Genomic DNA, 23,232 nt, shown 5'->3' with positions numbered 1-23,232 from the left:
CTGAGGGAGCTCTTGCACGTGAGGGGTCTTTGGGGGGGCTCCTGTGCATGAGGGGGCTTTGGGGGGCTCTCACGCATGAAGGTTTTGGTGGGCCCTCATGCGTGAGGGGACCCCTGTGTGTGAGGGGGCTTTGTGGGGGGGGCCCATTGCACTTGAGGGGTTTGGGGGGCTCCTGTGTGTGAGGAGGCTGAGGGGGCTCCCGTGTGTGAGGGGACTCTTGGGCATGAGGGCTTTGGGGGGGCCCTTGCCCATAAGGGGGTTCTCGCACGTGAGGGGTTTGGGAAGCCTTTGTGTGTGAGGAGGGCTTGGGCCCTCATGCATGGGGTTGGGGCCTTGTGTCTTACACAGCAAAGAAAAGAACCTGGAGGTGATCTGCCAGTAAATGTGGCTTGGATTTTTTGCTTCTTTTTATTGCTCCTTGTGTGGAAGAGGCTTTAATTTTAAAAGTGTGTTTTCTGCATTGAAAATGGAGTATCAGTTTGCCAGGTGAGCTTCCACCTGTGTTGGAAGCTTCCACCAGCTTCCACACAGCTGCTCTTGATATTCAATTGGAGCACATGAGCCTTTGTTTAAATAATGTTTCATATTTTGGGAACTTAGAAGTATGTACAAGTCACAGTGTGAGAGCGGTTTAGTTAAATGTGCTGGTTTATTTTCACAGACTTGGAGTTAAGTGTCCTTTTGTGGCAAAGGTACTGCTGCTCATGATCCTTTTTTATGAAAATATAGTTTATGAGAGTAATGGATTTTTGTCTTGCTGGGAATTTTACTGGATGTATGCCAGGACTTTAATGTTGATGAGGTTTTTTGTATGTTCAGCTCTGTCCACACCTTGATAAAAGTAACAGAGCTGTTGGAGTTTTTTTGTGGTTTTTAAAAGGTGCTGATTAGACAAAGTGTTTGTAGAGCTTAAAGAAATTAGGTAAATGCTCTGGTTGCTGTTGAATGTTTCCATGTGTTCTTCTTCATCCTGGCCACACTAGAAGGAAACAAGAGTGTGAAAATCCTTCTTTGTTATCAGACTAATAGTAGTGGCATACTCTTTATGGAAAATAGCTTTCTACATTAACTTCTGTTTTCTCACAATTTTTTTATGGATTGATAAGTGCTGAAATACTTAATGGTATTGGAATGATTATAGAAGTGTGCTGTTTTATGTGATGTTCACTTAAAACATCTCTCTACCAGCAATGGTATGTCTGTCACTGCTATTCTAGCACCACTGTGGAGAGACTGAGCCACAATTTAGCTCTGACTGAAGTTTTTAACACATTTTCTCAGATATGCATGTGACTGAGATGTGCTTACATGGGTTTCATTGTTTGAACAAATAACTGTTCTGCCAATAACCTTGAAGTGCTGCTTTGTGGCCTGTTAAAATCCTCGTGCAAGAAGCAGATGAACCATGCTGCAGTTTCTACCACTGAAGTGCTGTGGGAGTCGTGTTTCTCCCTCCATCTGATAAGTAAGTAAAAATTGTTGTGGTTCAGATTATGTTTGCCTAATTTCAGCCTTGTAACTGAGAAGAATCTGATATTGTTCAATGATTCACAGACTGCAAGAAAAATGATGATAAGTTATTTGTTAAAAGTGAATGTTAAGCTGTAATTGTGGAGTTTTCATGTGTTGGGGATTGTATCCCTTCCCTTTTCTGATTTAATTTCAAATTCTTTGTTTGATAAGAGTCTTGAAATACCAATTGAAAAAAAATATGGTACTGGTTTTTTAGTTGTATTGATTAGTTAACTGTTCTGACCTTGTTCTAACAAACTCAAAGAAACTAAAAATGTTATTAGAATAGTTGTGATGTCCTTGTACTGGAGATGTGATTATCATGTACTGCAGAGGTGTGTGAGGCAAAAGGGGCATTTGACTGAGTATCAGTTGAATTTGTACCAGCAAAGGATGTAGTTATGTAATGCTTGATTTTGCTGGGTTTTTAATTAATTTCTCTGTTTCCATGAAAGATAGATAGCTTTGTGGAAAATGAAATTAATAACTGTGTTCTTAGTCTCCAGTGACAATTAGCCTGTTCATTTGTATTGCAAAGGGAGAAGTATCAACTCTGTGCAACAGTAACCTGATCCACAAACTTTAACTGCGAGTGGTCTCCGTGTATTTCTGTTTATGTAACTGTATATAAGCGCTGTTACTATTGGAGAAAGTCACAGAGAAAGTCTTTGGAATGTATTTTAACGTTACAATCAATGAGGATTTTCTATACAGCATCTCTAAGTCCTGTTTCCCAGGGCAGTTGGTGAAACAGTTTAACTGCAGCAGTTTTGGATTGGTATAAAACTTTCTGAAGGGCCAGGTTGGGCTGAGCTCCCAGGTGGTCCAGCCTGTGCCTTACCTTTACAACCTTCTCTGGGTTTGGTCAGCTAAAGCAGAAATAGGAGGGCCAAAACTGTTCACCTTTTCCCCTTTTTTATTTCTTTTAAATGTTCTTTGTTGACCAGAGAACCTATTTGTGTGACTATAAATGTATTTTAAAAGAAGAAAACTTCTGGGGAGCTTTAGAGACTAGGAAGAAAATACTAGAAATTTTTAAAAACCCCAAAACTATTGCACAAAAACCTAAACCCCAGAGGGTTTGCAGCTAGTGGTTCTAGACAGATTAGAGCACAGAGTCCTCATGTTCTGGGGCTGCAACCCTGAGAATCAGGTGAAGGGTGGGAACATGGGAGCACTCTGAGTATAAATAAATGCATATGTTGTTTAAATTCTAAAATTTAAAATAAGGGATGGGTAGTTTTTTGCCAATAGGGGAGGACTTGACTGCAAAAATGAAAAACTTGTGGCTGCATTATTGGGTTTTTTTCTATGAAATACTGATGGTTTGCTGCACTCTAGTGGTGTTCAATAGGAGTCCTGTGCAAGTCTCCAAGTTCTGCTCAGAGAAAGCTGAAGGGTTATTTCTGTCTGACCTCGCAAATCGTCAGCCAGCTCTTTTAAGCTATATTTTAGTGTTTTTCTTCTAGCACTGGAGATAGTCATAGAAACAGGTACTTTCAGGTGCTCCCTGTGTTATTCTCTGTATTTGGGATGACTGGGTGAAGAGGGATTGGGGATTTTGTCCTTACTGCTAGTTGTGACTTAGATTATTACTCAATGTTATCAGCGTAGTCCTTCTGATTAGCACCAGTGGCTTTTCATTGTACAGCTTAGAATGTTGGTGCATGATAAAAAGGGACTGACTCACTATTTACATTATTTCAAGGAATACTCATTTAGGGGTGTGGGATTCATATTTGTTTAGATCTCCTGCCCTTCAGCCTGATATTATGCAACCTGGAGCTCAGGCAGCATCACATAGAGGCGGGAGGACTGGGTGCAGCCTGTGTCATTACCTGGGATGGTCAGCTGGAAAGATTCTAGCAGCAACTCGGGGCTGTCTGCGGGAGGGCAGCACCGCCAGGGTTAAAATTGTCCATCTGGGTTTTTTTACACTCCGCTCCACGCACTGTCCTCACCCAGCTATTCCACATCTTTCCCGCAGTGCTGGAGGGAGTGCACATGGGAATGAACGCTTCCAGAACACGGCCACGCTTCCTCCTGCCAGCAGACTTACCTTAAACTTCCGAAGCAACTGCTCTATCACTTGTCTGGTCCTTGTCTGGCTGTTGATTCTTATTTTGGTTTCTGACCCAGAAGCCGGAGTGAAAACTGATGTCTGGGAACAAGAACAGCCACATCACGGCCTGAGCCTGAGGCACACCTCACTGGGCAGGGCTCCCTGTCCCTCAGGTGACAAAGCCAAGCCTAAAATTTCCTACCTCGTGGTTGTAGAAGTGGCCATTGATGGAGAACCTGTGAGTTTCTACTTCTGTCCTGGTGATGGTGGGGAGCTTGGTCCTCCTGCGCACGGCCGCGCCATCGCTGCTGCTGCGTGGGTGGGTGGCACAGTCGAGCTCCTGCTCCCTCCTGGACCTGAGAGTGTGACTTTCATAGCATGGATAACCTGGACAGAAGAGAACCACACGTCCTGTGCAGCTGCCAGCACCCCCAGAGGAGGGAGGCTCTCAGTGAAGGGCTTCATTTACTGTTTACTATTTATTATTTTTGGGGTGGTGGAGGAGGAAAGGAACAAGGCAGAGGCATACGATGAGGAATAGGCTGCTTGCAGGGCTTGCAGTTTGCTGATTTGCTCCCTTGGGAATGATTTCTTGGATGAAAGCACAGCTCATCGCCACTGGCTGTTCACCAAGTCACCTGCACAGCCCTAAGCAGCCCTAGGTGGGTGTTTCCCCAGCTTGCAGGGCATGTGACACACAGCAAAGAGATTTCCCTTGGCTGGCAGGGAAGGGCTGATGTGTGAGAGGCCTCTTGCACTGTCACAGAACACAGAATTTTTGGTTAACCTGAGAGCACCAACACTAACTTTGCTCGAGGTCTGGCTGCTCCTCAGCAGATTTCAGTGCATCCCCGCTGATGTGATGGAGGTCATCAAACTCTCCCCAGCGAGTCATTCCCCTGAAAGACAAACACGGAGTTACCATTGACTGCTCCTCAGTAACTCCTCAGTGACTGCAGTTTATCCTGTGGCCAGGGGTTATGTCATACATTCCTATCCCTGCTCAACATACAGACTTCAGCATGGTCATTTTAGTTTAAGTCATAACAAAATCATATTAAAATATGGTATGACCAGGGATCCCAAATGTAACACATCCAATGTAAAACCTGTTGAACATCAACCAGGACACAACCTAAACAACTTGCAGTAATTCCTGATCTGTTTTACAGCAACATCCTGGATTAATCACACTCAGACTACCAGGCAGGCACACAAAATACACATATTGTTGTTTAATAGTTACAGAACAGAGTTACACAGGTTACACTTGTGCTGTCCAAACCAGCTGTGTATGAGAGCAGGAAGTTCCATCCAGCCTTTCAGATGTCAATATTTCCATAAATCATTGCCTAAACTCTTCAGCATAAGGTCTTCATCCAGTTACTGCTCTGAGAATAAACCAATTTGTAGTGCAATATTAAAAATGAATTTCATATGTATATGTTTATATAAATATATATGTATTCCCAACAATATTCAGCTACCCTCAATTTACATGCCAAACAAGATCTTGGTTGTATTGCACACATTTACCAAGTTCCTTTAAGATCAGACAGCCAAGCTGCCCCGCATACCTTAAAGCATGTCAGGGCCGCCCCACGTTTCTGGGATCATGAGTGAATTTACTTTAGCATACAGATTTCCACCAGCCAGAAGTTTTTTAAGAAGTGCCCTGCAGGCCACGTGCACCCCACACCAGCAGACCTGGTCAAGGTAAACTGAGAGCCAGATTTGCCTAAAACTCAGTTTCTTTCCTAGTTACTCCTGTCAAAATTCATCCCTGAATTTCAGCAGCCAGAGATGGGGAAGAAGACTTTACTGGAACACCACGGCTGCAAAAGTGGCAGAATTAAATCCCCAGTTCAGTTCCAACATGCCTCACATGCAAGCTAGGACATTAAGTCATTAGAAAAATAAACTCTGCAATACTCAATTTATCAGGGAGTTATTCAGGGTGAACATTGGCTCTGCCTCTGTATTACAAGATTCAGAATCAGCTCATCAAATTCACCAACCAAGGCTGGGGAAACAGTGTTCAAAACAAAGGAAAAGTACACTGAGTACCTGTATCAGCTGAGCACAGCACACTGGGATATAAAATGTCATTTTATGGAACAGCTGGTCTGTGAGTATTTTAAGGGGTTTTTAGACCAAATTTTGCACAGACAAAGCCAGTATCTATTGCCTGACTTGAACTTCACCTGAGCAGCAATGGTTGCAGACCTCACATACCTGTAAGCTGGGACAGACAATCCCTCAGCACTTACCCACCAGATTCTGGCTTCATGCTCCAGTGTGTGCACCAACACGAGACCTCTCAGGGGCTACCAGTATCAGGTGCACATGGAAACACAGGGGGATTGTTTGGCTCTTTTCCTATACATTTATATACATCAATTTCCCAGTAACAGGACAATTCCTTGTATAGGAATTGTCAGTTCCCATGAAAAAGAGCAGCCTCCTTCCAGCTCCTCAGCCTGAGGGCCAAACAAAGGTGCTACAAACACACACCTTCCTGCCCAGCAGAGACTGTTCAAAGACTCTGCTGTCCAGCGACCACCACGGCCTTTGGGGAATCTGGGATATCCAGGGCAGCCAGCCACAGCCACTCACTGAAGGCACAACACGAGCCATCTTGCAATGCTAGCCTCCCTAGGGAAGTCCATCCATTACCTTTTACTGGGGAAAAAGCCCACATTCTCTGTTGACTTCAGGGTTACAAAAGAGAGTATCTGCTTCTCATCCTGAATCTTTAATCTGATAGGATGCCGCACGCCCCAGAATATCGACAGGATTCCTTCAATGAAGGGGGTGCTTCCTTCTTGCTGGAGAAAAACAGGGAAATAGTCAGTGCTGCATAATAATGGAGTAAAAATAATCAACTAATAATAATCTGTCTCCCCTCAAAGTAACAGGACTACAATGAAATTACTGAGGCTGACACAGCCCTGGAACAGATTACCTGGAGAATGTGTAACCTCAGTTTTGAGCAATTTCCAAAACAGCCAAAGCTGCAGGCTGACCTGATCAGTTCAGGAAACCAGTTCTGGTTTATTACATTAGATGGAACCTGTCGTGCAATAACAACACCACAGCGAGTGGAGCTGGAGTCCAGTGCTGTGAGGAGAAGAGAGCACTAATTTGTGATGTCCAGATTAGTGGAGTTTCTCACCCCTAAATCCTTACCTGATTACATGTCAGTTGCAGATTCTCTTGATCTGAATAGTAAGAGTTATAATTCTTCAGAAGAGAATTGAGCTGCTCTCTAGAATAAAGATCACAATGAAAAAAAATTTTAACATCACTGTAAAATGTGGCAGGGTAACACCCCATAACTGCACCCTTGTATAGGTTTATTAATGATCCATACATCATTTTCTGAGAGAAAAGTTTTGCCAGGCTACTGGGTTGCTCATAAGTTGCTCCTTTAAAGACCCAGAGGAAATTAATTAGTCAGCCTCACATGATGTTAATAACACTGCCCCAGCATAGCTTGTACTTTGCACCTCTGTAGCAGTCATGAGGGGGAAGCAAACAGAACAACATCCACATGCACCAGTGCTGCAGGTTGCTTTAACTAGGCTGCACTTGGTTTTCCCTGCATGCTGGCTTCCATTTAGTCCTCATATTGCTGCAGATACTTTTCCTGTCTCCAAACATCTACAGGATGTCTAACATTTCTATTTCCCTCTGCCTGAAACAAAACAGCTTTGCACCATGTCTTTGCTGAGAGGAGAAAGGAAGGAGATGAGGAGAACCTCTGCCAAGAACGAGGAGCCACGGAGACAAAGCCAGCTGCAGCTCAGGCTATGGAGGGCTGAGCAATGACAGAATTATTGAAATGCATTTAGAGGCCATGAGAATGAAACACTGTTCCCCACACCATTTAAAGATGGCTCAGACTGTAATTCAAGCAAGCAATTCCCAGCAGCAGAGGTGGTTAACCATGGGGAACAACTGCATGGAAGTGTACAAATCCTTCCTTGTGGAGTAAGGATTACAATGGTTTCATGTCCTGCCTCGCAGTGAGGTGTGAGGACACTGAGTTTGTTTCCAAATACTGCCTGTTATTTCCATGTTGTGGGAGCTGTTGGAACAGCAGGCCCACAGGTGGAACACACAGCACCTGCAAACTCTGCAGCACACGTTCCTCAGAGAGCTGCTGGAGCTGTTCACAACTCATGTACCTTCAGAAATACTATTACAACTCCTCCACCAGTTTAAAATGAAGAAGTGCCTCAGAGAACTGGCAGCCCAGCATGGGGACAGGCCCCAGGAATGTGGCTTTCCCCTGGGCCCAGGTGTGCACACACCAGAGAGGAACCAGGGACAGCCAGGGGGGCAGGTACACATCCAGGCTGTGCCTGGCGGAGAGGGCCGTGCAGAGATGAACATGGAGAGCTCTCCCTGGCACACCTATCCCTCTCTCTCCACTTAATAAACAGGACAGTGTCCTGTTGCTTCAGAGAGCCTTTTCCCATGGTGAGAAGGGAAAAGATCAACTGGGCTTTTACCTAGCAGGTAACATGAGGACAGGGGCTGCAGCACTAAACTCAGGGTTCATTGCATTCCCTGCTAATTCTGTGGATGTAAATTATTTATTTTACATTATTGCAATCCCACACACAAAAAATATGTTTAACTAGCTTTATCAACTGGATTCTAAACAAGGATTCTCAACATTAACTTACTTTGTTCTTTAATCCTCAGAATACTGAGGTGGCAAAAGCCCTTCCTTGCACTGGGTTGAGACAGCTCATTCCAGGTTCTTTGTGTCTCTGTGAGGGACCACATTCAGGCCATCCCACCAAAAGGGAATGCAAGGAGGTTTGGATGTGAATCAGAAGCAAGCCCAGCTCTGATCACAGAACTGGCTACAGACAAGCAAGATGAAGCACGCCTTGGCCTCGTACACAGGCAAGTTCCAGATGCAGCTCAGGATTACCAGGCAAGTAGGAGATAGAACTGCAGTTCTGTCTGACAGATGTTGTGACAGACCTGCTGATCCTGCTCCAGAGGTGCTTCAAACTCAAGTCTCTGCACTTCACAGCATTTGGCAATCACTTTATTGACAGCTGTTATCTCACAGGTTTTTTCCAAGTAGGAAGTTGGGAAGGTGAGCTTCCTGAAGATGGATTAGAAATACTTAAGGACTTGGGGCACACTCTGAGACTCACCTATTACTCTTAGTCTATGTTGACTGCAAAGGCAAATAAAATCATAGACTAACAGCAGTTAGTGGTCTGGTAAGGGTCATCTCTGAAACAGGTTCTGTTTCTCAGAGCAAGCCCTCAAGATTTCCACAGAGTTTCTTGCCTTGTCTAGAAAAACTTGCCATTACCTTCCTCAGAAGTTTGCATAAGTAGATCTTTCAGGTTTCAGCCTTGCATTAGTGCAACCAACAGTGACAAACCACACAAGCAATTAGAAAAGCCCTGAGGGAGAGATTACCAGCAGCTCACTCTGACTTGTTTGTCCTTTGTAGTAGAAACATAAGAGAAAAAAAACCATTTTCCTTCTTTTTGCCCCAGAAGGGAATACGTGCACCAGCCTAGTTCCAGGAGTGGCCTTACTGTAACACATCTTCCTCCTGCCCTAACCTAGAGACAGATGCCATCTCTGCTGAGTTTGGTGTCTGGAAAATCAGCAGCTGTTGTGACAACAGCCTAACACAGCCATTAACAGAAACCAAAGCCAAGTAACTGGCAGAACAACTCAGCCCAAAAACATAACATGCTCTGCAGATTCACCACTTTATCCAGTAGCAAAAGCAGGATACAAAGGAGCTGCAAGGTCAGGTGCCCCAGTGGTGAACCACAACAGAGCCCAGGCTGCTCTCTGGAAACACCAACCCAGGACAGCTCACCTGTGCTCTCTCCTGCCCAAGCCCTACACACAATCCCTGAATATTTATGGCAGTTTTGCTGGAGAGGCAGCAGTTCAGCCAGCCAAATCATCCCACAACCTTTGGTCAGCCTTTTGATCCAGCCATTGTGCAATTCTCAAACAGCAAGCTTGCCCCATCAGCAAGATTGCAGGATAGAACTGGAAGAGAAGCAGTGTAACAGCAGATTCAAGGTAGGGATGAGGGATGACAGTCTGGAAATTGCATTGGAAGCAAGCCTGAGTGCATATGGAATGTCAGTTGTTCTTGAAACACTTATTTCCCTTGATGCAAGGTGAAGAAAATTTAAACCATGGCTGTCATGCAGAAAGGTCTCAACTGGGATGCACATTTCACCACATGAACAGGCAAGTACATAGAGGAATAAAGCCCCAGAGACTCTGGTTCACCTGGTACATTTCCAAAGGCTTCTGCATGCCAAGTTCACACACATGAATTACCTCTGACACAAAAGCACTGCATCCCAAATTAACAGCAGCATAAAGGGAACAACTCTTGAAGAGAAAGGGAATGATGCATCTGCTGCCTGTGTGCCCTGGGCAAAGCCCTGACAGCCTTCCTTGGAAAGGGAGAAACCAGCATTGCCCAGGCCACACAGGAAAGCATCAGGAGTCAGAACAAATCTCTCCTGCAGCACAATAAATTCCATTGCAGACCCATCCCTGGCTGAGTCCACAGGTAGTTTCTTTCCCATGGGAGGACTAAGAGCCATGGAAATGAAGAGAGAAGAGAGAAGAGAGGCTCCTTCCAGCTCCTGCACTCTTGTCACCAGACAAAAACAATTCCCTAAGAAAGGGGATGGAGCTAAAGGCCAGGTGGCTCAGAGTTTGGGGCAGCAGTAGGAAAAATTCCTCCCAGGGAGACTGAACTGTGGAAAAGCATCCCACAAATGACAGTTAGGCTGCAATTCTGAGCTTTTTCTACAAGTAGGTGAAAGAGACACTTCCTCTGACCACAGCAGAGAGCTAGCAGCCTAAAAGTCTTTCTGCACAGACACCCTGCCATCCAGGGCTGCCAAACCCCAGGCTGCAGAAAAGCTGAGCTCAACTCTGGAACTTAGGGTCAATTCCAACAGATCTCCAGGACAAGAAGGCCTTCTTCCCTAACTCGTAATTTTATTTCAGAATCCTCTAGAAGGGCTGCTCTCCTTAAGGAACAAATCCCACAGACCCTAAGGCTTAATGCTCTGTTCTTTTCATTCCATGTGAAGGCCAGCTCTGCTCTGTAGACAGCTTAAGCTAAGTGGTAGGGATTGCTGTGGCTTCAGACTCAGCTGTCTACAGGATCCCCTGTCAAGGAATACATGTGGAATCACTTGAAAGAAAGCAGCAAACTCATTAAATATTCAGGGCTTTAATAATTTACCTGGTTATGAACTTGTCTTCATTGATAAAAACAGAAGGCAGATGCTGTGCCTTCATAGTCACTTTCTTCATTTACTCAGAAGAGATGAATCCAAGCAAAAGATGAAAAAAAAGTAAATACATCCACTACTACTACTACAAAAGATGGAATAGTAATCAAGCACAAAGCTTTACTTGGCTAAGTGACACAGGCTGGGACAATCAAGCTGAGGGCTCACTAAACCATATTTTGACTACTTCATACTTAGCCTTAATACCCAAGTACTTCCCACTCCTAGTAAAAAAAGCCATAAGCCATTCCCATCAAGTGTATAACAGCACCTTAAATCCCAAGCACTACATATACCAGGACTTTCTCAAGCAGTTTTAGGATTTGTTCAACTCCAGGATTATGCTGGAGTTGTTAGCAGTCTGAGACAGCAGCCCAGCTACTGGCCAGGATCCATGCATCCACTATGGCCAGAGCATGACCGCTGTGACTCTGCCAAGCATCCCATCCAGATTCCTAAAACTAGGCAAGGGAAGGAGTGGTGATGGTCAGCAGTGTCCTGCAGCACACCAAGGAAGCAAGGGGAATAGCAAAGAGAGAACAAGACAGTAATTTCAGGGAGGTAGCAATACAATTTACAGATTTACACACAGGGATTCAAGCATATTATGCAGGCAATGAGCCAGAGCCATGAGACTTCAACAATTCATTGCTCAATAAACTTAATTATGGAGTCTAGGCTCTTTCCTTCACCCTCAGGTACTAGGATAAAAAGAAGACTGAGGAGTTAACTGAACAAGTGGCATCACACATGGCTGGGAAAAAAAAACCTCAGAGAATCCCATGAAAAGCAGTAACATCTCCAAAGACTGCACTGGAAGTTGATCATTCCACTTCCATTTCTCTTATTTGGACATGATGACAGGAATCTGGCTCACAGCACTTGATGCCCATTGTCCCTTATGCCAGGGGATTAACTTAATTATGGAGTCTAGGCTCTTTCCTTCACCCGAGTTGGGCCGGGCCGAACCGAGCCGAGCTCAGCCGAAGGCAGCGAGCAGGCCTGGCCCGGGCGCTGCACGGGAAAGCGGCTGCCGCCTCCCGTTACACACCGGGCTGCTCACGGCAACCGCCGCCTCTGCGTCCGGGCTGCCGGGACGGAGAGCAGCGGGAGCGCGGTCCCCGGCACGCCCGGGGCAGTAGCGGGCTGGTATTCTCGTACAGAGCCTGGAGCGGCGAAGCCGGGACAGCCGCACAGGTGTTCGGGGGCGGGACGGTGCCTGTGCGGGTACAAGAGCGGCAGCGGCGGAACCTCCTCCTCTCGGGTTCCGCGGTGGGAGCGCCCGGAGCGGCAGCGGCGGCGCGGACCAGGTGAGCGGTGGCGGGACTGGGAGCTGGGCCGGGGCCGGGGCAGTCCGCGGCCTGAGCCTCTCCCTGGGGCGGTGAACTGGAACATGTCCTAGCAAATCATAGGGTTTTGTGGGCATAGGAGCAGGAAATGTTTCTCCGGGGAGTTTGCCGTAGTAAAGGGCGTGATGTAGGTCGCGAGCTTTTCAAGAGAAAATTTCAAGCACTTCCTAAAAATCGAGTTAAGAGATGCAAAACATCTTAAAAGCAGGGCTGTTTGCAGCTCTTTGCAAATTAAGAGATGCTTGATTTGTGGTTGGTGTAAAATATTTTTTTAGAACAGGTCCTTGCTGATCGTTTTCTTTAGATCGAACAGTACCTTTGAAACCTCTCTTACTATGTAATTATAATGACTGAAGTAAAGCCTAAAATGAACATGCAATTGAATCTGGGTATTGACGTCTAGCTAAATTTTCATATTCTTTCGTAAAAACTTTCTAAGAGCACTAAGCAAAAAAAAAAAAATCTGAAGTACAGACTCACTGTCCATATATTCTACTTAGAACAGCCATTTGGTCTAGGCAGTACTGCTGAGCTTTGCCTTGTGGTGGTCACCAGCAGACAGGGACAGGTGTGGTTTTATAAAGCCTTTATTTTTTTATTTTTTTTTTAGAGAAGGAATTGAACAGCACATAGTGTGACAAAACACTGATGATTTATGAAATATTCATTCAGTACCAAATGAAAAAGGGTAAGGGGTGGGAGACGTTACACAGGTTTTTCTTCATGTTTTCCCACTGGCAACCTAGATCAGAGAGACAAAAGGGAGGATTTTGTAAAATGGCAGCATACTGGCAGCACCTCAGTTATTTGAGCCCTGTGTAGTGGCAGGTGGTAAAACAATTAGGGAAAGCACAGGTGGTGGTTAAAGGGAAGCTGGATGCTCTTTGGGGATAAGGAAGTGAAGTGGGTGGAAGGGTGGGCAGGAAGGGGCAGACAGACTGACAGAAAAAGGTATTTGTGTATTACTGCTGCTACCTACCTTAGGTTAAACACCAATTCCTAATATGGCTCTGCTCTGGACTATTAGGGAAGCACCCTGGGAAAAGGAACACAAACAGTTGTCAGAGAAAAGCAGGTTGTGCTTGAGAAGGAGCTGTTAGAAACTTAAACTCGTGCCTGAATTATGGTTCAAGGGATAATTCTGATGGTACTTCCTGACCCTAGGACCCATGTGCCCCTGGATGTTGTGTGTCTTCCAGCTTTGTCAAAGTAGCAAAGACACTTTTGGAACTGGTTGGAGACAAAATAATTCTTTCCTAAGTCTTCCCTATATATTTAACTATGTAACACTTAGGATATAAATAAAAAAAAGAATTCAATTAATAAGCACTTTAAGATATTAGTAATAGTTCTGTGCCTTACAATATAATGAGGCTGCTACTGCAAACTGTCATTTATCCTTGCTGGCAATGCCATATGGCTGCAGATAAACCTTTTCTGTGACATGATCAGGCAAACTCCCAGTAGATCTGTATTTGCTAGGCACTTGTGAGAATTGATCCAGATGCGCTTTTTACTGGTAATCCTAGAAGTTTTGTAAGGAGCTGTAGCACAAAAGGAAGTTTATGTATGCTAGAGAGAAAGTTAAATTCTACATGTGTGTATTTTTCATCTGTGGCTCTTCTGACAAGACCTGAGAGAACTTAACCTAATCTAGGACTGAGATGCGCTTTGAGCAGGTGGTTTGACTAAATGACCTCCAGACAACTTCTCCATGTGAAATTGTTCAGTGACTGTAACCTGTGCAGCCAAGGTACACAGTGAGCTGCGGCTGTTTATTGTAAAGGCACGTGGACAAGTGACCACAGCAGTTTGCAGAACAGCTTTCTGTAGTGCTCAGCTCCCAGTTTCCTGTATATGTGCTTTGAGGTATTTTGTTTGTTTTTGTTTGAGGATTTTTTGTTGCTTTGGTGGTGGTGTGTGTGTGTGTGTATTTTGTGTTTTGTTTCTTTAAAAAAAAGGGGATAGAAAGTACCTCTTCTCCAAGGCACCCCTCAACATCTGCCTGCTTGCAGCACTTTTCCACCATGGCAGTGAAACTCCCACCAATTGTCTTTATTTGTTCTTCTGTCATCTGGGGCTTGCGCTTGATGAGGTTGACGAGCATTCTGAAAAGAAAGCCACAAGACGCAATTAATCTTGCCTGCTGTAGGATTCCTGCTTTACAAGACACCATTCCCCCAGGCACAGCTCATTTCAGGGTTTTTTTGTCATGCCTAGATGAATCTGTGCCTGTTGGTGACTCCAAACTCCCAGTCTAACACAACCATCAGTTGCAGCTGAGTAAAAACTTAGAGAAATGATCTGTATGTTGTCCTAATTAAGTACATCCCAAGATCTGCACTGGCAGTGGGCCTACATGAAACTGGTCAGTTAAGGGAGTGATTTCAGTGAATAAAAAATTCTTTTGCCTCTTCCACACTACATGATGTTATATGCTGACCAGGTCAGTGCAAACACCTAGTTCCATGTGGATTTCTGTGTCACTAGTGTAGCCCCAGTCAGATGACACAACAGGGTGGAGCTTCCTTCTGTACTCCCAAGTGCTGCAGTTCAGGACTCCCCTACAAGGTGTTTCTTGGGGCTTACTTGAGCTGCCCTGCTTCGCGCTCAGGCGGAGGAGCAGTGCACAGCTTCTCATCGAAGTTAAACATCATGGGGTCGAAGGCTGGCGGCACATATTTGGTGTCTACGCCCATGGCAGTGAAACATGGCCTCCTGTACGAGTAGAGCTCGTTGCAGCACTGGGAAACCTGCTCATTGATGGGGGTGCTCTCCTGCCTCTTGCACATGTCTTCAATGATGATGCTCAGCTGAAAAGAAAAGAGCAAAGATTAGTTACATCTTCCCAAAAAACCACAGCAACTAAGTGATGTTTTTATCACAACAGCATAGCTGGAAACACCCGCTGAGATGTGGTACGTGTTTAAAATTTAAAATATATAGGTACTCCTGGAGTGAAGCATTTCTTCATCTGCAAACAGTCAGGGCATTGGGCTCCAATCAGTAGGTTTGAGGGTTTTAGGACACTGTTTTAGGACATTTCCCAAATGCAACCTGCCAGTCTCAGTTGCTCTGGGCAACTTGGTCCAGTGGAAGGTGCCCCTGCTTATGGCAGGGTGTGGGAACTGGATGATCTTTAAGGTTCCCTCCAACCTAGGCCATTCTATGGTTCTGTGATTCCCAATTCTATGAACTCACTCTTGCTTGCTGAGACAAAGCAAAGTTTAACTAAAATTCTCACAAGTTACCATCAGCTAGGTATTTAAGCTCTCACATCCATTAAAAAATGAACAGACTTTGAATTCTGTTAGGTAGATGCTTAGCGTGGTGTTTATGAAAAAACACTGTTTGCTATCTCACCAGAATGCAGTGTTTTTGTGAACAGGGAAAATCTCCAGGAGGAGAAGGGGAAAGAAGAAATCCAAGTACTCACGTAGTGCTCAGAACAAGACATGCGTTTGTGCTCAGGGAGATTACAGCACTTGCTGCCAACCGCTGTCATTTTCTTCCCGATTTCAAGCAAGGTCTCACTTGATACCTGAGGCATTTTCTTGGTGTAGCGGACCAGAATTCTGGCCAAGTCAAATCAAAATGACAGTTAGTAGAGCATTCCTCAAATATGGGCACATCTGGGCCACTGAAGGGAAAAGGGAAGTGAGGACTCCAGAATGTTTCTCAGGAATCGCTCACCCTTTAAGGAAGTCTGCCTCGCCGTGGGTATTGAACAGCTCACAGTTGGTCTTCACCACATCCTCGGTTTCCTTGATGTGCTTGTTCAGTTCCTCTTGCTGCAAACAAGTGCAAATTTGTTTGTGATATTAGAGCAGGACTTGCTGCTAACAGTCATACAAATGTAACTTCTGTCCTCTTCTAAGCCTTATCTACAAAATACTCATTTTGCAAGGTTGATCACTTCTGTATAGCCAGGCTGGTGTAGGCAGGATTTGATTCCCTTGTGCATCTTAAGTTCTAACAGAAATTTCCTTGAAAAAGGCAGCCGCATTTTTAAAATTTAGTTTAAGTTAATTACCTGTTGGACTTATTTTCTCAGCAGTGGGGGTTTATGTTTATTTGCTTAAATCAAGTAAATATTTCAAATTATTATCAACCACGAGGGGAACATCTCTTGGCCAAAGCTTTAAGGAAAACTCAACTTATGCTATGTCTTGTGTGTGACTGAGTTGTGGCTCAGACCTGTTAGGTGTCTCTGTGTGCTGGCCATGCACGCTCTCTCCCATCACAATCCATGAGCAGCCATACTCAGTGCAGGCTGTGGAGCTCAGACAATAACTGAGCTATTGATTGTCAGCCTCAGGACAAGCAGAATCACATCAGAGATACAGAGGCATCAGACAGTTAGTTGAGTGAGACTAGTCTGAAATAATGTGATGTGACAAATTTGGTTACTCTGTAATCTGAGATAACCCTGCATCCTTGCCATGGGCCATGGACTGCTTCATCTCCCACCAGGACATTAACTCCCCCTGGAATTAGTCTCTCCAAAAGCTTTGTCTGGTCTGCTGTGGGAGCTCCTCAACACAGTTCTTTGATGACAGGTACCAGCCCAGCATTCAAGCCAGCTGCAAACACAGCTTTGCACCTACAGCGTTCCCGTAGCACTCAGCAGGGTTGTCTGTCTTGCAGCACTTATCCAGGAGTGTTTCATATCCCTTGGTAATCCTCATAACCAGCTGTGTGGAGAGCTCAGGGTGTCTTCGTGAATATTCATAAACAAACCTGGAAGGCACAGCAGCAGACAGAGCTCCTGAGTAACGTGCTTCTGTCCTCAGCACAGTGCAGCAGTAACAAGGACGTTTCCTTGGGGGAACAATGAGCCTGCAATGCTCTGGGCACTACTTACTCTGACAGGAATGCATCATGGTTTGCCTCATAGCTTTTACACACTTCCTTATCTTGAATGTATTTTTCAACTAGTGAAGGAAGGTTGTCAGGTTTGTCATCAAACTCTGCCTCCATGATGCACTTGGTCCTTTCCACAGCTGGCAGCTCGCAGCAGGGCTTGAGTTTACTTGAGAAAACATCTTGTTTAGAGCACAGAGAGGCCACGAGCTCTGACTGTAAAATTAATACATAGTATCAGACAAGCTATGAAATAATAATTTAAAGACAGGTTAATTAATCTGCTCTCTTAGCTTCAGACTCTTCTCTTTTCACTCAGGTCACCTCTTTACTTAGCACTTAGCTAAAAAATGCTGTTTTCACACAAAGAGAAATAACTGGGGCATGGTTCCCTCCCTGATCCTAGACACTCTGGTGAGCCAGGGCACATCCCTGAGTGTTCTGTCACAAGGATGCCTGATGGATCTTGTTATTCCTGACAGGATGCCCAGCTCCGATGGAGGACTAACCCCAGAGCCCTGGAATGAGCCGGGTCAATGAGTGTGTTCAAGTTGGAGTCAGCCAGGCAATATTGACATTATCTCACTATTGCAGGGGCTTGTTTATCTGTTCTCTAGCATTCATTAGCACTACAGGAAAGCTGGATTAGTGACAGTATGCTTGACAGGGCAGGAGGAAAAATTGCAGCCTTTTTGACTCTGCTTTTTTTTCCTTTATTTATGATTGAGTTGAAGTGAATAAATACCATCAAGCAGCCTCCCTGATAAATGTTCTGACAGGGCTAGATCCAGAGCTGGGCTGAAACCTACTTCGAGTAAGAGTCAACTGTGCTTATCCTGAGCTTTTGAGTGCTTGAGGAACCTTCCAGCAGTGCTGAGTACCAGTTTAAGTTCCCTGGACTGTGAACATGTAGCTGCACAAATTACTGTCTTTCTAAATATCTTTCAAATATGTCAACTTCGGTCTAAAACAGTGAGCTCACCCAGTCATCCACGCACTCCACCATGTCCCCATCGCAGCACTCTTTGTAGACATCCTTCACATCGTGGACCATCTTAACCAGCTCTGCAAAGGGAGCCTTGGGGTATTTCTGGCTCAAACGAACGAGTTTACTGGGTAGAAAAGGAGAAAAAGACCCTTGTTTTAAAGCACTGTAGGGAACAGAAACCTTGCAAGTCACCAACACATGGTAAGGTAGGTCAGGATTGTTTCAAGAAAAGACTCATTCTTCTCATCTAATTCCTGGTGGCTAACAAAAAAAAAAAAAAAAAAGAGGCATCAACATCTGCCCCAGTAAAGCCAGAAAGGACCAAGTCTGTGGTTTTCCTGTTCTGCCTGAACTGTAAGAATCACACCCCAGTATTCCCCATCACTCTTGAGCACCTGGAAAGTGCTCCAGGTTGCTTGGCACAGGTCGATACAGTCCTGATGACACCTTTAAATGAAAGCTGACTATGTCTATAAGATAATCCTAGTCAATGTTGGTATATCACACTGGCCACAGAATGAAAGCACCTCTCTGTGCCCCAACAGGTGATCCAGTTATTAAATTGCAAAAGCTTTTATTTGTCTTACAATCAAATGTTTTAACAACTGTGGTTCTGCCAAGTCTGACTTTTTGGTTGGCTTAAGGTTCAAACTAGCACCTTACTCTGCTGATTAGTGATGTGTCCATCACCAAAAGCTGTAGGCACTGGAGTAGGGTTACAGCTTTGGCAAAAGTGTGCCTTAAACACACTGGGATCTCTGGTTCTAAGGAACATTCCAACAGTTAATTCTCCATCCTCTGGACTGGTTCCAGAGATGGTTTAATTGCTCTGCAACTCTCAAAGCTGAGCTTTTCCTAGATCTCTCTCACAGGCTGACAAGCCTACATTTTATCCAAAAAAGTGATGGGAACTTACCTTGCTTGGAAAGTCCTCTCACCATACTTGTCGAGGACCCTGCATCCGTGCTGCTGCTGCACATCTATCTTCTTGGCTCTTTCCTTGATGACAGCTGCCTGTGGTAACAGGACACACATTGTCACATTGAACTCATTATGTGCAATGGATAGGATTAATCCTGGCCTGTCTCTCCAAGTTCTTCATGCAAAGCTTTGCATGAACAGTAGCATTCTGCCTGTTTCTCACTCAGTTGCTTAGTGTTTATCCACAGAGACCAAGGTGCTGTACCTTTTCATCCAAGCAAGCACCAATATCACTCTCTGAGCAGCAGCTTTTAAGTGCATTTTCATACTCAGCAGCCAGGCCCAGGATGGCTGGGGCGTGCAGGAAGGGGTTTCTTCTTGCAACACTGTAGACGAAACTAGAAGGAAAAGGAGAGCGTTTGTTCTGTGCTCCAGTAAATGGCCTTAAACCTCTTGTGGCTTCTCTAACTTCTTTTCTAGTTTAGAAATCTACTTCAGAAATCTAGTTCAGTAATCTGCTTTTGAGACCTAATGCCTGCTTGATGGGAAATGCTCTGCTAAATCTCACCCTTCCCAAGGCAGGACTCACTAACTGTGGGTAAAGGGTGAACTCCTGATGTTCTCAGCCATCTGGTTTGACATCCATCTGCTTCTTAAAATGTGTTGTCAAATACTTGAAAATTCTGTTTTTCAGTGTGAAAAGTTCATCTATGGACCTGTCACCAACATTTTATTGCCAATTTTTGTTCTTTTCACTGTTACCTTTCTTCCTTCTTGCCAACTACACAAAGAGTAGTGGGGAGCTGGAGCGAATAAGTTATTTAATCAGGACTGGAAACACTGAGTTTTCAGCAGGTTTGGGGAAGAAAGGTCACCCAAGAGGTATAAAATGGGATCCTTAACCCCTGTTTGGAATGCAAAAACCTACTCTTGCGAGAGATGAGAAAATGTGATCAGGGTAAGAGAGGACAAGTGGCCATTTCCCTTACTTTCCCAGGAGCTGCACGCGGTGGTCCTTGTACTCGTTGCAGATGACATCAGCAGCTGGTCTCTGGTAGGGCTGGACAAAGTCTGGGTGCTGCACTTTAAAGGACAGGAAGCACTGGTTTCTTTCGGGATCAGCTTTACCACAGCAGTCAGCCATGTCACCGTATGAGTCACGGAGCTTGTCCACTTGGCAGATTTCATCCAGGAAAACAGAGGGCTGGAAAGGGAGAGGGCAGGGTCACAACTAGTGTTTATATATAGATAGTGCCATGTGTTGTCTGCTTATCTGCAAAAGAAAAGCCAGGCTGAACAGTAAATAGGTTTTTACTGAATAAGATTTAGACCATAAATCAAATTAATCTACTGTTTTTCAATAATTTTATAAAGTTTTATTTTAGGTAGTCTGGTATCAAAACAGTTCCAATGCTTTACTGAAAAAAATTAATTATAATTTAAAGTACTCTGTGCAAGACAGTGATCTACTTTTAAGCTAAACTGAGTTTTATAAACTAAACTGAGTTTTCAGATGATTTGAAGCAGAATTTGGTGGAAACCTTTAGGGAGAACTCATATCTAGCTGAAACTGTTAGATGTCCAGGAGTCCTAAACACCTGCACATTTCTTGGGTTACCTGATTTTAGAGGAATTTTTTAAACCCTCATAAACTAAGTGCCTTAAAGTAGCACAGACACCTTTTCAAGTCACCCCAGTGTGAAAATCCACACACTTGGGTCACTTTAATACCTAGAATTAGGCCTGTACTTCACACCTGGGGTTTTGTACCAAGTGCTAATGTGTATTTTCAGGCAATGCTAGGCTGAATGTGCCAAAGTGTGGTATTTGGTCTCCAACATAATGGCTCCATGGATCATTTAGGCACTTGTTAAAGGCAGAGGTTTAGAACCTGACAAAACCAAGTTCTTTGTTTAAGCACTGAAATCTGAGCGTTGGCCTGTGACAACAGGCCCACCTGTAAGGTTCAGGTGTAAGTCCTCAAGCAGGGTGATCCTGGCAGATGCACAAAGCGAGGAGAAATGCATTAGTGAAGTTTCACTGCCTACCAGTGGTTTTGAGCACTCGGGAGCGTCCTCGTTGGCCACACACTTATGTGCCAGGTCAACCACATCCTTCACCAGCTTGGACAGTCCATCGTAGGAGCATCTCTGCAGGTACTGGGCAAATGTGATCATGGTACTGAAACACAAAGCACAGTTTGGAACATAACACTGAGAAACATCAGGCAGTATTTTCAAAGATGCCTCAGAAATGAACTGGTTTCTTCAAATGACATGCACAAAGGTTCACCAGAATACCATGCAGAGCACAGTGCCATATTCTACATCTGTCTTATTCTCTTCTCCTCTCTGAACATGTTTTTAACTTTCTCAATAACCTTTCTACCTTCCCAATAAAAAAGTCTTGAATATTAAATTATAAACAAACCAGAAGAGACTGTGATTGGAGTTTTCTGTTGCTTTTACCAGCAGACTCATAAATGCCATGACCTAAGCTGGATTTGGCCACTGTTACCAATTATGACCTTCAGGCTGCCATCTGTCAGCCCTTACATGTCTGTCAGGGCCCTCTGTCTTTCCCAAAATTAGTTTCAAATGAAGATGACTGATTTGTCTCAGAAAACCTGTCACAGGTTTGTTTTTTGAGGTTGATAGTTTGTGGTTTTTCTGGCAATGTTGCCAATGCAGCATAATTTCTCTTCTAGGAGTAGCAAACCTGCATCCCTCATGCCTATTTTATTTTCAGAGAAGGAACAGAGGCTTTTTCACAAGCTTTGCAAGGAGTTCTTTTCCCAGAGAGGAAGTAAGTCATTGTGGTGTTTGCAGGTCTTAAAATATTTCTAGGTTTTGCAGTAACAGTAAGGGGCTAAGTCAGTGTTTCAGTGAGACATACACACTCCCTGTGAGCTCATACAGTGTGTCTTACTTTGCCTTTTTGGTACAGTGTCAAGAGGGACAAAAAAGCCATCAGAAGATGAAGTTGAACATTCACTTACACTGCCTTAAATGTCTCTTCCTTCAGGTCGTTGAAGCGGTGGGCAATCGGGCTCTTGTGCTCTAGGAAGGAAAACAGAGGGAGCAGTGGTGCTCACTGTCATACTGGCTGTGCTGGACCCTGAAAACACATTCTGGGCCCCATGGGCCAGATTCTCCCCATGTTCAGTATTCACCTGACTCCTTTAATTAACTTTGGAACTTGAACTCTTTCTTGTTCATTTGTCTACAGATACCTGACTCTTAGGTCTGCTTGTCCTTCTGAGGGAACCCCAGCCTGTGATTTTTATGATCCTAATAGAATATTTACCTCTGTAAGTAGCTACTTCATTCAGATACTCAAAAGGACTGTTGGGCCTTTACTATTTAGGGTTAGCAAATGTGTCCTTTGGGTAACAACCACCACCCCCAAACACTGCAAATAAAGCAGTGCAGCTGCAGTTTGATTAGAGCAAACCTTCTTCCTCTGAACACTGAGTTATTAACTTGTCAAAAGACAGAAATTCCACAAGCACAGTGCAGCTGCTTTTTCCCTGGTGGGAAAGGAAGAAATCCTGACTCATTGACATCTGTTCATGCTCCACACAGATGTTGCAGAGGCATGGCACCACACTTGCTCAGCTCAGTTGTCCTGAGTGTCCTACCCATCTCCCCACTGTCTCTTCATTTAGTTTCTTTTCAAGTCAAGCACATTTTTCTGTTCAACATGGATCAGGCTCCCGCGAATTGTTAGTGAAACTAAATTAAAGACATTAAATTGATAGAAAAAAGACTTCCAAGAGAAGTAATTAGTCCTTTTTTACCTGCATCCCGTGCAGTTCTTTGCAGATTCCTGGATCTGGCAGAGCTCAGGAAGAAAATAAATGAAATTAATGTTAACCACTTCATGGTTACAGGTTATGATGTGAGCAAAATTGCTCAAAAATGCTAGGAAGATTGCAGGAAGAGCATTTGCTTATATACCCTTCACTACCTGTGCTTGTAAAATATTAACCCTTGAGCTGGCATTTGTGGATTGCCATTTGGCCTGAGGAGGATTACAAAACTTCAGCTGCCCTTGACAAAAATTAATTTGATATTAGTTATTTATTCTGTGTTGTTACTTTGGGCCTTTTCATCCTGAAGAGGTTGAACCTCCCAGCGCCCAAAAAAGATAAAGTTTTGCGTAAATTTCCTTATCAAATGACAAACAAGGAGTTCAAGGCATCAGACAAAAATG

At 44.4% G+C, this 23,232-nt stretch overlaps 2 protein-coding genes across 2 annotated transcripts; both read right to left on the bottom strand.

Annotated features, from left to right (window-relative positions):
• Positions 1–653: 653 nt before the first annotated feature.
• LOC136555835 (ras association domain-containing protein 6-like) lies at positions 654–12,291 on the bottom strand. Its single transcript, XM_066548867.1, has 7 exons — positions 11,960–12,291; positions 6,764–6,842; positions 6,251–6,402; positions 4,382–4,473; positions 3,777–3,961; positions 3,572–3,673; positions 654–979 (listed from the first exon to the last, which is right to left on the bottom strand). The coding sequence occupies exons 1-7, from the start codon at positions 12,289–12,291 to the stop codon at positions 767–769; spliced, it is 1,155 nt and encodes a 384-aa protein (XP_066404964.1). The 3' UTR covers positions 654–766.
• Positions 12,292–12,920: 629 nt separating this feature from the next.
• ALB (albumin) lies at positions 12,921–22,901 on the bottom strand. The gene is made up of 15 exons (XM_066548901.1): positions 22,817–22,901; positions 22,016–22,076; positions 21,066–21,198; positions 20,007–20,221; positions 19,283–19,415; positions 19,013–19,110; positions 18,091–18,220; positions 17,110–17,324; positions 16,853–16,985; positions 15,939–16,036; positions 15,682–15,820; positions 14,835–15,058; positions 14,221–14,353; positions 13,225–13,281; positions 12,921–12,987 (listed from the first exon to the last, which is right to left on the bottom strand). Exons 1-14 carry the CDS (start codon positions 22,899–22,901, stop codon positions 13,231–13,233), a joined length of 1,848 nt encoding a protein of 615 aa, XP_066404998.1. The 3' UTR covers positions 12,921–12,987; positions 13,225–13,230.
• Between the last annotated feature and the right edge of the window lie 331 nt (positions 22,902–23,232).

This window comes from Molothrus aeneus, chromosome 4 (genome assembly GCF_037042795.1).
Source record: "Molothrus aeneus isolate 106 chromosome 4, BPBGC_Maene_1.0, whole genome shotgun sequence".
Lineage (NCBI taxonomy): Eukaryota > Metazoa > Chordata > Aves > Passeriformes > Icteridae > Molothrus > Molothrus aeneus.
The sequence above is the reverse complement of the archived record's forward strand: the minus strand, read 5'-3'. Positions and strand labels throughout refer to the sequence as shown.

What these genes read in the sequence shown, in the direction of transcription:
- ALB (XM_066548901.1), bottom strand. Translation starts at nt 22,901, where the DNA reads ATGAAGTGGTTAACATTAATTTCATTTATTTTCTTCCTGAGCTCTGCC. An exon ending in AAGAACTGCACGGGATGCAG is followed by an intron (nt 22,077 to 22,816) that starts GTAAAAAAGGAC and finishes TTTCCTTCCTAG; the next exon opens with AGCACAAGAGCCCGATTGCC. An exon ending in CGCGTGCAGCTCCTGGGAAA is followed by an intron (nt 19,416 to 20,006) that starts GTAAGGGAAATG and finishes TTTTCCTTCTAG; the next exon opens with TTTCGTCTACAGTGTTGCAA.
- LOC136555835 (XM_066548867.1), bottom strand. Translation starts at nt 12,291, where the DNA reads ATGTTCCAGTTCACCGCCCCAGGGAGAGGCTCAGGCCGCGGACTGCCC. An exon ending in TGCAACTGACATGTAATCAG is followed by an intron (nt 6,403 to 6,763) that starts GTAAGGATTTAG and finishes GTTTTTCTCCAG; the next exon opens with CAAGAAGGAAGCACCCCCTT. An exon ending in GCCACTTCTACAACCACGAG is followed by an intron (nt 3,674 to 3,776) that starts GTAGGAAATTTT and finishes TCTTGTTCCCAG; the next exon opens with ACATCAGTTTTCACTCCGGC.